Source organism: Biomphalaria glabrata, chromosome 6 (genome assembly GCF_947242115.1).
Source record: "Biomphalaria glabrata chromosome 6, xgBioGlab47.1, whole genome shotgun sequence".
NCBI lineage: Eukaryota > Metazoa > Mollusca > Gastropoda > Planorbidae > Biomphalaria > Biomphalaria glabrata.
In genome coordinates, this window is record NC_074716.1 from 48,589,167 (window position 1) to 48,603,987 (window position 14,821).

A 14,821-nucleotide genomic window follows, 5' to 3' on the forward strand; every position below is an offset into this window, starting at 1 on the left:
ATAGGTAGCCAAGCCAAAAATCAGATGTCCTTTTATGGTTAAAGACGAGCACATCCCTTTTATGAACCATATGACCTGGGAAAGGCGTTTATCCGGTGGCCAGGATGAGAAATTGGCTCTTCACCGATTCCTCTGTCAGGATGCCCCCGGCGACTAGGTGATCATCTAGTCACACCCGTCTTGTCATGTTGCACTGTCCTCCAGGCCTCGACATGAATTCCTCCTTTCATGCGGGACCGGAGGCCCAAGCCCCACGTGGGGGCTATTCTTATGCCTATACTGTCCCATCTCACCCGTGGGGGGACCATCACCACGTGTATGGGCTCCATTGGGAAACGGGTTGATGGGGGTTTCGGATTGGTTGCGAGCCTTTTTCACATCCCCACCACAAGCAGGTATACTCACTAGAGCATACAATGGTAGCTCACTGGGAGCCATGTTTGCTTTCTTACTTAGCCTATCCTCTTCCCCCCTGGTAGGACTTTTCCACGGAGGTGCCATGCTGAGGCGACAGGAGTTTTATGCTTAGCGAGAAAATCTCACAAATTTTACAATATTTCACAAATTCTAATAAATGACTAATTTCTATTAGTCATTGGCTTGTAATTTGTCTTCTGCAGACTATAAATAGGTAAGGAAATACTGTACAGATACAGACTATTTGTGTTTAAAAAGTATTCTAAATTATTCATTCTGTTTTGAAAAATAAGTGGATGTATTCTTCCTGCCCACACACATATCTGGCACACTGTTTTCTTCAGTAAAGTCAAAGCTTGTTAGCCAATATTATAAACAGTGAACAGATTAGTGAACACTCTTTTAGAGCTGTCATTATAGTTGTCATTATAAATTCTTGGCACGGTACTGTTTGGCTTTGATGCCAACTGTCATTATAATTTTAAAAATTCAAAACTAAACTACAAATGTGAAATCCTGAGATAGAATTATTATTTGCTTTTTCCTGGATACATGAAAAATAAAGCAGTGTTATACTGAGATGGTTTATAAGTAGTTTTTTTTTTTGTAACATCCAATTTTGACAAAACATTTTGTTTAGGGCTCTGAAACAAGGAAAGTGACACACTTCTTCCTCCCTGGCTGGTGGGACTTCAGTGCCAATTTAACAACTGGTGATGTGCTAGAGTTTGCCCAGTTGGTGCGCCAGGAGGCCACACCTGCAAACTCAGGTCCTATAATAGTTCATTGCAGGTAGGTGTCATTGTTTTCTACTCCCAAGTAACTGTTATTTTGTAAGTAATTGGTGATGAGAGCAATGATGATAAATTGGTATGTGGCATATAATCAGATTGAAATCTAAGACAACTTTGCAATGCTACTGATCACTCTTCTGTTTTGAAAAGTGAATAGAATATTTAAAAGCATAATTAAATAAATATATAGCTTTTATATAGTGCTACTTTCATGCTCATAGCATGCTCAGAGCGCTGTGGTCCAATCTCAGTTGTGGACCAGAGGAAGTATCTGGGAGAAGGTTTTCCGAGCCGCCTTTAGGCGCTCAGTAAACACAACTCTGCCAGAGTAGGGTCTCGAACCTCAAGCCCCCTTCATAGGTAGCCAAGCCAAGTTCAAGCGTACTTAGCCTCTTGACCATGCATCCCTCTTCTGCATAGTCGAAGATCAGAGTTGAACTAAAAATTCTGATACATGTTGAATCATGAAGCATAGTGGTGAAAACCGAAAGGAAGACACTATGCCAAATATCCCTCTAGTGACCAGGAAACCATTATGCATAGGAGCATGGAATGTGAGGACCATGTATGAAAGTGGAAAATCAATGCAGGTGACAGCTGAAATGCAGCAGTTATGGGCCTTAGTGAAACAAGATGAGCCCAAGCAGGACAGCTTAGAATGACGTATGGACCACTCTTATTATACTCTGGGCCTGGGGAGATTGATGCCCCACACACACAAGGAGTAAAGCTTATGTTATCAATCCAAGCACTTAAGTCACTAATTAGATGGGAGGCCCATGAACTCAGGTTAATTGCAGCAACTTTCAGAACTAATAAGCAGAGAATAAATGCTATGTCCCCACAAATGATGGTGAGGAGAAGAATATAGGTCAGTTCTACAGTAGATTGCAAAGGATCCTTGGTACATACCCAGACAAACTGTTTCTGTCCTAATGGGCGACTTTAAAGCAAAGTAGGATTTGATAACTCTGGATATGAGGAGATTATGGGCATCCCCCCCCCCTTCTCATGAAATTAACTCCTTATTTCCTAAAATGAGACTAATAATTAATTTTTTTATTGCTATGCTGTTGTACATTTGTAACTGATTCGTTTCTATTTTCTTTGTAGTGCTGGTGTTGGCAGGACTGGAACTTTCATTGCATTGGACTACTTCATGCAATATATTGAAAAACACAGTCTCTTGGACTCTGTGGATGTATTTAGTTATGTGATGAAAATGAGGGCAGCCAGACCTCGGATGGTTCAAGCAGAGGTAATTCAAAATCATGAGTTTACAATTTTGGAATTCTCTGTATAATTATATATAAGATAAGATAATTTTTATTGATCCAATCAAATGGAAATTCAGTTTGACTACAATTGATAACCTCAGGGTAACTACAGTAGATGCAAATGCGAACAACATTCACACACGAAACACACAGCACACATAACCAGCGCTTTATGAATTAGACTTCTATGAACTTCTCGATGATGACAGATGATCTTGTAACACTCTGACCGACAGTGGGATGAAGGAGTTTTTAAACCTTTCTGTTTTAGTTCTAATGGAAAGGAGACAACCACTTCGTTCAGATCTTATGTAACAGTGGTTTAATATGATTTTGCGCATGGACAATGACAAGTAGTTTAACCACTTTAGACTGTGTCATTGCATCCTGTCCTGAAGGATATGCAAAACATTCATATCCTTGACCTGGGTTGGATATGGCCCACAGGTCATAGATTGAGCAACATTGATTTACAACAAAGACTGTCATCATTTTTCTCATTAGCATTCAAGAGCTAATTTATTTCATGGGAATTCATTTCACAGTAAAATTTAGTGTTTATTGTAGTAAGCTAAGCTTGCTTTTTGACAGATATGCTTTCAAAATTATTTTTTTTTTTTTTAGATTAGGTTCTTTTACATTTTTTTAAATAGCTTTTCATCGAGCATCTATCACCTAGCATGCTCTGTGACCCAGAGTTCAAACTGTTTTGTGGACATGTGGGGTGAGTGTGTATCTGAAAGAAGGTTTCCATGTTAATTTTAGGCTCTCAGCAAACTCAACTCAAGTTAGGAATCTGATAATCAAAATCAAGCCCCCTTGATAAGTAGGCAAGTGGTTTCAGCCTAACATCCCACAATTCTTTCTGCTATCGGTCTACTCGCTTGGGACAATAAATGAAACCATAAAACTGTTACACACATTTGTCTAATTATTTTTATATTTAATTTTTTTTTATCCACCACACATGTCAGAAGTTTAAAATTATAAGGTCATCTTCTTCACCTTGTCACAAATTTGTTAGAATGTTAGGCACCACAAATTACTGCTGACCAGTCCCTTCTTGTTGTTTCTCAAAATTCTTTGTGTCTCAGCCACCAGAAAACTTGTCTTGTTGCTTTTTCTTTCTATTGACTTTCTTCGGATTCTGTTCTTTGTGATGAGTAAAGTGATTTCAGTTTTATAGACTCTTTAATCATTTCTAAGAAGCAATGAGTCATTTCTAAGAAACAGTGAGTCAATTCCAAGAAGCAATGAATCATTTTCAAGAAGCAATCAGTCATTTCTAAGAAGTAGTCAGTTTCTAAGAGGTAATGAATCATTTCCAAGAAGCAATGAATCATTTCCAAGAAGCAATGAATCATTTCCAAGAAGCAATGAATCATTTCCTAGAAGCAATGAATCATTTCCAAGAAGCAATGAATCATTTCCGCAATGAATCATTTCCTAGAAGCAATGAATCATTTCCAAGAAGCAATGAATCATTTCCAAGAAGCAATGAATCATTTCCAAGAAGCAATGAGTCATTTCCTAGAAGCAGTGAGTCATTTCTAAGAAGCTAAAGAATGTTTTTAATGTCTAAATTTCAGACCCAGTACATCTTTATATTTGATGCTCTTGATGAAGTGATAGACAGAAAGATTAAGATAGAACAAGAGAAGAATGAACATCTCTACAGCAATGGTGGTGGAAACGACGTCTATGCCAACATGGTCAAAGCTCCAGAAGAGAGCATCTACGCTAACACTCAGGTGATCAATGAGAAAAATGGAATCGATAACAAGGCTTTCGGTAAGCTCTATCTTAATGTCTGTTTTAGAAAATATTATCTTTTTCAGTTTTTCTTAATCCCTGGCCAACAGCATAAATTGTATCTCTACTCTGAAATTAACTAGTTTCTGAAAAAGTAAAGTCCCCCCCCCCCTTTTTTTTTTTCAGACCTTACTATCTATATGGCAGATGATGTAAATATATGTGTTTCATTGGCTGAAGGTTAACAAGGGTAACATGTCGCCAGCAGCACGAGGGCCAACCGCTTTAACTTTTCCCCCCACTAGAGTTGGGTTGACTCAGGGGCAACCAAAAAAGCTCTATATTCAAAACTCAAAATATCTTCACTAAGATTTAAACCTGAGATCCCTTGGTTCAGAAGCTATGCCCCTTTTCATGTTATTTCAAAATATTTTCTATTCTAGCTACTTCTTATTTTCATTCTCTAAAAACAAAGTCAATATTATGAAACCACTTCAGCTTTTGACAGAAATTCTACAATTTGCCTTGCAATCACCAGCAGGATTATAATCAAACTTTAAAAAAAAATCTTTTTAGTGACTATTATAAGCAATTTGCTACAAATAAATTATGGATTTACTTTCTAGTTATTTAAGTGGACTCCAAATAACAATATGTTTTAAAGGTTAGCGATATTGTGGCCAAAAGAGAAATTCCTTTATGCTTTCTATATATCTATATCTATGTTATCTTATGGTGACTTTATTTGGTCTTCAGACTACTATTGACTGTGTTACATGTAGACTTCTTTGCTGTATAATGTTTTTATTCTTTGATACTACTGACTAGATATTGTGTGCTGAAATTAGTAATGATATTTATATGTTTTGGTTTTACATTTTTCTGTAGAGTCTGATTATGAGAACCTGACCTTGAACAAGACAAACCAGCCTACCACAGTCTTGTGAGAGTTCCAGCTAATGTGATATACTGACAGTGTTTACTTGTGCTTTTTTTTTTCTTCTGACAAAAGAGAGACAAAATTCTGGCTTTGTTGTGTCCATACATTCTCATTTGTTGACTCGTAGCTTCATCCCAGTCTGTGCCCAATCGTTTTTGAGAACAAATGAATATTGTTTGATTTCGCTTAATTTTTTTTTATATTGTTAACATCGCCTTATAATGTGTGACAGCATAATTAAACTTTTATTATGCAAATATGTTACTCAAACATGAAGTACATTGACTGGACCCATCTGCTACACTTTAAATCTAAATATATGTATTCATATATATTTACACCTTTTTTATATCGCAAAGACTTACAAGCACAAAAGTAAAGTATATATTCTTTTTATATTTTCCTGACCATTTTATTTTAAGATGTGTAAATTATATTTACATAAGAAATTTTTAAAAGCTATTATTGTAATAAACATAAGAACATTTTATTGGACCAACAAATATTATTTTCTTTCTCGTTAAGTTAATCATCAAGCCAGCAAACATGTTTTCGCGTGTGTACATTATTTTTGCTGTGTTGTGTTGACATTGCAAATCCAAAGCATCTTCACTTATTTAAAATATTGTATATTGTTACAATATTTATCTTTCTCTACATAATATGAAGTTGTTACTGTAATACATTTGAATGCAACTTAATGTTGTGGTACCTGCCTATGGGTTATATTGTTTATATGCACCCTATTGTAAGCTGTTCCAACTTTTGCAATGTTTCATGCCTTTTAATTCTGTCTTCCATTCCCAATGTTTGGACCTAACATTCTGAAAATCTCGCTTGAGATTACTGTTTCAAAGACATTAACCAATAAGCCTGTACAAACCATAATTGTTACTCTTTAAGTCTAAAAGAAAAAAACATTCCAACTTCTGCAGTGTTGTTCTCTATTCCATTGAAAAAATATTTAGCATTTAAATAACATTCCCCCAATAATGCAACTATTTTGATATTGATATAACTACAGTATTGATCTAATCTTTTTTTTTTCATTTTGTTGTGTTCATGTAAAAGAAATGAAAATGAATTCTAAAAACTAGCTTTTGAACCTTTTTTGCTGTAGATTTATATGACTTGAATCATATAGCTGTTTGTTGAATTGATGTAAGTTTTAACATTGGAGACATTTGGGATGCTCATTTAGACTAAGTGTCCAATCAACGAGATTCTGTCTAGGACCAAATGTTCACCTAAGAGCTATTCAGATTATGCAGACAGACACCAGAACATGTTTTTTTTTGCTAAACTTTACACACTCCAGCTCTATTGATGTTTGTATTTTATTGTATTGAAGTGTTCTCTACTCTCTCTAAACTTGTGATTCTTTGAAAGAGCACTGTGTTCACTTGAATAGTTTTAAGCAGACATTTTGTAATTAGTTTGACATGGTGTAAAGGACAGATACAGCCTATCTTTAGATCTGAGTATATCCTCTTTTTTTTCCTTCTCTTTGTAAAAAAAAAACTGAAATTTATTTTTCATGCAACATTTAATTACAAATACTGCAAAGTATTGAGCACATTTTTCATGTGTACATCTTGGATTCTTAGCACTGCCAGGTACACCCCACAATCTAATTTAGCACTATCTGTTCACCTCTGTACACCAGTTTCGTAGCTTGGGTGGGGAGTCCGAATTTTAAAATCCCCCCTGGCCACCACTTGTGGGGGGCTCCCAAATGCATGTCCGAAATTTGTTTTTAATATTAAATATAGCGCCATTATCTCATGTCATGATGTCGAATGTGAACATGCAGGGGCTCCCTAAAAGAGGTCAAGCCCGCCAGACCCCCAAATCCATAGCTACACTACTGTTGCACAGTAAGGAATGACAAAAATCTCTGGTGTCTTTTTTTTTATCTCATCTTGAACCAGAAGTTGTAATTTACTTGAAGTAGAGCTACAGGAAACAGTTTTCTAACGGAAAAGGCCTAAAATTTCGTCCTTTCTGCACATAAACACTCCCAAATAGATTTCCATTGTTACATCTTATCCCCCCCCCCCCCCCCCCCCAGGCTGTATACTTCTCTCAGTGCTTGCCTTCTGTGTGTTGGCTGTAAACACCTTCAATGATAGCTGGTCTATCAGGTCAAAGTTCATCAATTTGCCTTAAGCTGTGAAAAGAACTTTGAAAAGTCTTTGACTTCTTGCAGAACATTTGCATAAATCATTTTTGTGTGTTATCTCGTTGCTGTGTCAACTTAGTTTATATTATTACATACAAGTAATGATGCTGATTTCATTTTGATTGGTGGATGATGTCATTGTTTTTTTTTTTATTTTTTTACTCTTACTTCTTCTTGATTGTCAAAATGTGTAGAAAGGGGGTAGTAGTTGTTTAGCAGCTATCATACAAGATCTGATTGTTGATCTTAATCTTGATCTGGCTATTTAGAGAGTTGTTGTTTTTAAACCCTAACTTGTAATCTATTATGTGTATGTTTTAGTAGCCATAGATATCTATAAAGTGTAAAGATTAATGTAAGTAAATAGACTCTTCTCTTATTAGTCCTTGGTAAGAATAAGAATATATACTTCCAAGTCATTAGCCCTAAGTACAATTTGGAAATTGAACCCTAATCAGCCTTATCCTATTATTTAATAGCTTCTACAATAAGACAGTATTTGTTTTACTAACAAATATTACCACTAACCATATTTTTTAAAACTGCTTTTTAAGTCATTTACAGCAGCTGAAATATAAATGATTCAATTTTGTTGATTTAAAATAAGTCTCACAAGTTTGCAGCAACTCTCTTTGTAACCACATCTAATTATGCACCATAATAAGAAAACATCACCCAGAAAAGAAACTCTCTTTTAGTGTGGTCCTTACTTTGCAAGTCATGATTTTCTCATTTCGTATTTTCTCCTAAGCATTATCTGTACCCTAGCTCTTGTCTGTACATACTAAAAGAATCTTTACAATGTTCAATCCTCATCACTGGTGTTTTGTTGAACATGTTTGATGAAGTGAAACGAATTGATCGATAAATGGCTGTGTTTTATAGTGAACATGTGAAACATGCACGCAATCAAAATGTTGTTGTTTTTTTTTTTTTCATTTTTATCTTAAGAATTTTTTTTTTGTTCATATATTGATGTCATGTAAATATTGTTGTATATTATATTATTATGTACCAAAATTGTATGTGAAATAACTGTGCAACTTTTTTTGTTAAGCTCGTGTATTATGTGTTAAGGATTTCTGCATCTAAGATGATTACACATGCACCTGGAGTTTTTTTTTTTTTTATAAAAGTTTCTTTCCTTGTGAGGACATTGGTGTAAAATTACTTGTTTGTTCTTTATAGGCCTATAGTCAATGAATCTACAGTGTATACTAAAGGAGCACTTTTATTATTGTAGCTATGAAAGATTTACCAGTGAATTAAAGTGAATGTAATGTTGGTTGCCCTCAACAAGCCCAAGTCTTTATAATAGTTGAGTATACATAATTTAGCAGATGGTTCTAATAGCACTGGGTTTGCTCTATTAAGACTACAGTAACAATACAATGTATACACAAGTGCTATAATTTGTATTTGACTGTTTATTGTTTTCAATCCAAGAAAAACAGTGGAAAACGATTATACAACAAAAAAAAAAGTTTTAAAAAGCATTCCATTTTTCTTTTGTGCTAAAGTAAAAAAAAAATATTTTACAACTCTATTGTTACCTCTTAAGAATCGAATAACAAGAAGCCTTGTATATTCATTTACAAAGTGTTTTAAAACTAAGGTGATGAGTGGTTATACCAAAATGTTTTCTGAATCATTTATTTGATGAAATATGAATCATTCTGTTGTTTAACTATTGATGCAATGAAAATGTTATCACAGTATCAGGATCTGAACTTTATATTTTTGTTTGATCAACTTATACACCTTGATGCTTATGAATCTTCATTATCACCCATTATTTTTTGTTTATAGTTTTGGTTTCAGAGACTTTAGGCTAAAGCTGCACAAAATAATTTTTTTTTTAGCTGGCCATCTATTTACACACTTTTTGTTTTCAATCATTGTAAAACCAAATCTCAATTTTACATAACATCATTATTTCATCTAATTCATTTAAATAACATTTTATATTACGTAGCAAGCTTTTCTTTTTCTTAAATCATTTTTTTGTTGATTCTGAAATGAATTGAAATTAGTTAATTACTTGTCAGTTTTATTTACTTAGTTTTAGCTTTTTAAATGCTTTTTTTTTTTTTTTATTTAACCTTAAATACGTTTTTGTTTCAATATTTTTTAGACTAGACTTCATTATTATTTCTGTTATAACTTATATATGTATCATGTACATACACATTATTGTCCATATGAATAAGTAAAAGAGGAAACAAAATACTTTGAAAACATATTTAACAAAAAAAATAATAAATTACATTCTTATTTAGCATCACTGGTATCATTAATCAGACATCATAATATTTTCTTTATAATTTTTTTAATTTGGACACCTGCCAGGTTTTTAGTTCATCTGTTACCTTTAAAAAAAAAAGCTGTTAATTAATCTGGAACTTAGTACATGATTTATCGATCAGAACAGCTTCCCAAGTACCTTCCTCCCCCAACTACGACTACCTAAGAGTTTATTACGTGATGTTCTCAAATCAAACTTTTATGTCAGCCCCCAGTATATAAATAATGTGAAAAGAAAAAAAATTAGAAATCAAAGTATCCGGGATTGAGACTAAAATAGAATAAAAGAGTCCATTTGTTGGCTATTTATAGACTTAGGTTCTTACAGGGATGCTTTAGATTGAAATACTTACATGGATGTGTTGTATAATACCAGTTTCTTCCAGTAACACTGTGATGGAGCCTTGTTGGAATTGTGAAGTATTCAAACTTACTTATTGTATAGCACATCTACTTATTGAAAATGTAATTGTATTCCTGATTTAGTGTCTGTCATTTTTTTCTATTTATTTAGATCATAATATTTACTAAGATAATAAACTATTTTTGTAAAAACATCTTATCAAAGTTTTGACTGTCTTTTATTTCTCCATGTACCTTTAAGTTTCCCTTTCAGACCTTGAGATCTATAGGGCAGGTGATGAAAAAAAGCATGTTTCTGTGGCTGACAGCTAGCGAGGGTGTCATGTGGCCAAGCACAACGACCAACTATCTTTACTTTTCCCCAACTAATGTCAGGTATCTATTAGATGCCTTAAAGATCCCCTTATTAAAAAAAATCCCAGGATTTGAACCAGGGACTTTGCAACTCAACCACCCTATCCCCTCAAGAATCTGCACTCTCAGAATCAAGCAATGGTGTTAATTTAAAGGAGCTAAATGTGAAGCGTTTGTTTGTTTTATTCTATAGTCTTCATTTGGCTTTATCCTCATTTTCCTTTTAAGGACAATGTGTAAAAAAAAAAAAAAAGTAACTAGATCTAGAAAAGAAGAAGCTTCAAAAGAGAATCAGTGTACATGTAAGTAATATAATCTAGACCTTTGGGACATAACAAAACATATTAATTTCTAAAAAGAATTTAGATTAGCATGAACAAGATAATAAATGGTGTTTGTTATTCACACCTTCACTTATATACACAGACAATTTGACATGTCACCTATACCTATTGTTATGGCCTAATATAAGCAGCTGAATGTAAAAACTTGTTTTAGAACACGACTTTATATCTATGTGCATACAATATGGATATAACAGTGGGAATAGGGTGGTCGAGAGGCTAAGTACGCTTGAACTTGGCTACCTATGAAAGGGGCTCGAATTTCGACACCCGACTCGAACAGAGTTGTGTTTACTAAGTGCCTAAAGGCAGCACTGAAAACCCTTCACCCAGATACCCACAAAAGAGGTTGTGCCATAGCACCCTGAGCATGCTATAAGCATGAAAGTAACGCTATACAAAAGCTGTAATTATTATTTATTTACAAAGTAAAGCGCAATATCTGAAGCTAGGAACATATAGGCCTATTTAACTTTTTTAAACAATGTTACAAGGCAAAAGACAGGGAGGAATGGAGAAAGACGGTCGACAAATCTTGCTTGGTGCCCCAACGGTGAAAAAGACTTAGAGATAGGTAAAGGTAAGTTAGAAAGACAGTTTGTGTGGAAATATAAACTCAAAATCTGCTCCCGAAGTGGTCTGCTCAGGCAGGTAAATAGGCAGGTTTCAATATTTTTAGAAAGAATATCAGAAAATATTAACCACAAACTATAAAAAAACTACAACATTATCTTGGTCGATACAAAAAGAACAGACGTGCTAGTGTTGAAAGTGTTGCTGATACTGTTGCAGGCCTATTGTTAGTTCGATTAACGACTTGATACCACAGGATATGGAGATTTATTTTATTATTATCGCATTGTTCATCATTATCATCACCAAACTCCATTTGAGTGAGGGCTTGAGAGGCTGAAATCCTGTCTTGCAAAAGCCCTGGACAGAAACCCTGCTTGTCTAGCGTAGTGCATAAATGTCGCCATACTGGTCGAGAATTTTTGGTTTCCCAGACCTGTCGAGACGGAGATCTGCAAGTCTGGGGCAGTCAAACAGAATATGAGGCACGGTTTCCTCTTCTTACCCGCAGCAGGGGCACCGTGAATCGAAATTTGGCCATAGCCGTGAGAAATATGAACCAACAGGACACTTGGCCTGTCCTGCACTGTGCTATAATAGCTTGCTCAGGCCTGGACAGCCTCCACCACGGGAAAGTGCGGTCAGGGCGCCTCGTGAGCTCCCAGACTCCACGGGCTTTTTGGTACATTTGTTTTTTGTTTTTTTTTTTAATTGTTAATATTCATATGTATTCGATGAACTGATACTTATGAAGAAATACTTAAATCCTATGTGTCACCTACAAAGACCGCATCACGAATGAAGAGATTAGAAACAGGGTTAATACAGCAATCGGACCCCACGATGACCTGCTAACCACTGTCAAAAAACGTAAACTCGGGAGTTTGAGTTTTTGGCACATCAGCACACTTTATGCCATGTCGTGCCCAAAAACGTAAGCTCAAACTCTGGCCACATCACAAGGTCCTCAAGGCATGTAAAGACCTTCCTTCAGGGAACAGTACCAGGAAAAAGATGAAGGGGAAGACAGAGAAAGCGATGTGAAGACAACATCAAAGAATTGACAGGCATGTCCGTGAATACAATTCTATGAAAGGAAAGGACAGAGAGGAATGAAAAAAGACGGCTGGTGGATCTTGTGTGGTGACCCAACGGTCCAAGAGACTAATGGATAGGAGAAAGTGAAAGTGAAGTTGAATGTGGCCCTGTCCTAAGTGATACTATTGAATGATTATCTAATTGATCTAATTGTTTTGTAATGAACGAGAAACGAGAAAGCTGGAGGTCACTTACAAAGACAGCGGGATGCACATTTTAGACCAATCGAAATCCGCTGCCAAGGACAGGCGTAGACGGCAAAAAGAAAATCGAAATCGACCACCGGCCGACAATGATTATGCCTGCACTAGATGTGACAAAATATATAGGTCTCAGCTGGGGCTGCGTAACCACGGAAATACTGCATTCTGTAATTATTTTCGGACTCGAAGTCAAGCCTTATTATTAATGGGAAATTGTTTGTTAACTTCTCATAGATAGTATATAACTGAGGAAATTGATTTCACTTTTTTTTTGTTTTGATACTTTTAGAAAATGGCCTCAAGAGTTTGTATTCGAATTGTTTCGATAGATCTAGACTAGAGTGTTTTTCTTTTTTTCGAGAGAAAGAGAGAAAGGGAGAGAACAAGTAATTTACTTTGTACCACAGTAAAAACGAATCCTAATAGCATTGAAAATTTAGATTCTGTAAGGCGCTTATTTCCCTTTTTCTATTTCAAACAAAATTGATTAAATTCCACTACATAATTGTTTAATATTCTAAATGACTTTTAAGGGACTATGAATAATTGTGCAAAGTTTCATTTTGATCTGGGAATGGGAAGTGGGAGAACTAACGTGTTCAAAATTAGTACCAGACAGAGCAGTGGCGTAACTAAGGGGGGGGGGGGGGAGGGGGGGAGAATTTTAAAATCCCCCCGGGCCCCCACCTAGGGGGGCCCCCCAAATGGGTGTCCGAAATTTATTTGTAAATACATAAATTAATATATTTGATTGACAAATAGTGTCAACGGGTGTCTTTTTTTTTTCAACATTTATGGATTAAATTTATCACAAAGACTAAACCTAAATCTATCAGTATGTTGACTTTGTCGACATTTTAAAAATATTTTTTTCCCACAGAGATCAAAGTCTTTTTTAAAGTTTGTTTTACATTTTAAACTTTGTTACCACGAATAAAACTGCATGATATACAGCGAATTCCAGGTATCTTGTTACCTTTAATAATAATAGATCTAAATGGCTAGTATTTTATGGCTACACTAATTAACCTTGAAGCAAAATTTACAGAATCGAGTATAACATATCCAAAAGTTATTCTTAATAATGCTAGAATAGTGCATTATTCGGGTTTGGCGTCTATAATTTCAGAATTAAACTTCACACTCGAGTTATTACCCCTCTATTCATCTTTCCTCAATCCAATGGAAACTCTCTTTTTATTTCCATCTAATCCATTTGCTTTCGCACAAAACATAAACAACAAACAATGACGTAATATCATATAATATTAGCACATCCTTCCTTTTGAAGTTATTATCACACCCTTCCTTTTAAAGTTCTTAAGAGTGATATCTACTAGCATTTGCGGGGCCCTATGCGAAACGGATCGCGTGGGGCCTAGTCTGTGTAGGGATGAGCATAATGTCAAAATTATTTTTTTTGAATTAGAAAATAGGCCTACTTTCGTCTTTGCAATAAATTTTTATCAAATGAAAGCTCGCAATGCCACTTTTTATTTATAGGCACCCCAAAATGTCGATTTCGTCTTTTCTTCAGGAGATTTGAATAAATTCAAAAAAAATTTCAGGACTTTATCGTATATTTTGCCTTTTCATGAGATTTCCTGGAGGCCCTGGAAAATCAGGAGGTCGCGAAAACAGTGTTATTTTATATACGTTACAATGGTTTAATTTAATAATGTACACTTAGAATTAGTTCGGTTCATATGAAAGCGCGGGGCCCACTGCGACCGCAGAGGCCCAAGGCCGGCCCTGTCTACTAGGAACTTTAACAATTCTTCGACTTCTGGTTGTCTTGACTGGCACAACAAGTTCTCTAGACGTTGGTCTATAACTGTCTGTTTTGTTTGTTCCAACAGTTTGCAGTTCATTGTCTCCATCGGAATCATAGTACCCAGAGATGTCTTCATCGAATCTCTTATTCAAAAAGCGTTGATTTCTTCTGTATGTTTTTCCGTTTGTCTTTATGATGTAAGATCTGGGTGCTGAATGTTTTTTTTTATGACAACTGCTTTCTGCCATGTTTGACCTAGACGAACTCTCCAACAGAATAATCTTTAGGTAGTCTTGCTTTTGCATCGTATTTCACTTTCCTTTTCATCTGTCGTTCGTTGAATAATGTCTCTGCATTTTCAGCTACCGATGGTTTCAATAGTTCGGGATCAGTTCGAATGATTCCCTGAGTCTTCTACTCGTCAGCAGTTGTGATGGTGAATACGG

The 14,821-nt window shown here is 35.3% G+C and overlaps 1 protein-coding gene across 12 annotated transcripts in view; it reads left to right on the forward strand.

The window, feature by feature from the left end:
* LOC106056430 (receptor-type tyrosine-protein phosphatase eta-like) overlaps positions 1–10,233 on the forward strand; it is a 75,487-nt gene extending 65,254 nt beyond the window's left edge. For all 12 annotated transcript variants that reach the window (XM_056031529.1, XM_056031527.1, XM_056031525.1 and 9 more), the window contains 4 exons: positions 1,058–1,209; positions 2,325–2,469; positions 4,078–4,279; positions 5,129–10,233. In XM_056031529.1, coding sequence (XP_055887504.1) covers positions 1,058–1,209; positions 2,325–2,469; positions 4,078–4,279; positions 5,129–5,187 — 558 coding nt within the window. In that variant the 3' untranslated portion in view covers positions 5,188–10,233. The remainder of the gene's footprint in view (positions 1–1,057; positions 1,210–2,324; positions 2,470–4,077; positions 4,280–5,128) is intronic.
* The last annotated feature ends 4,588 nt before the right edge of the window (positions 10,234–14,821 follow it).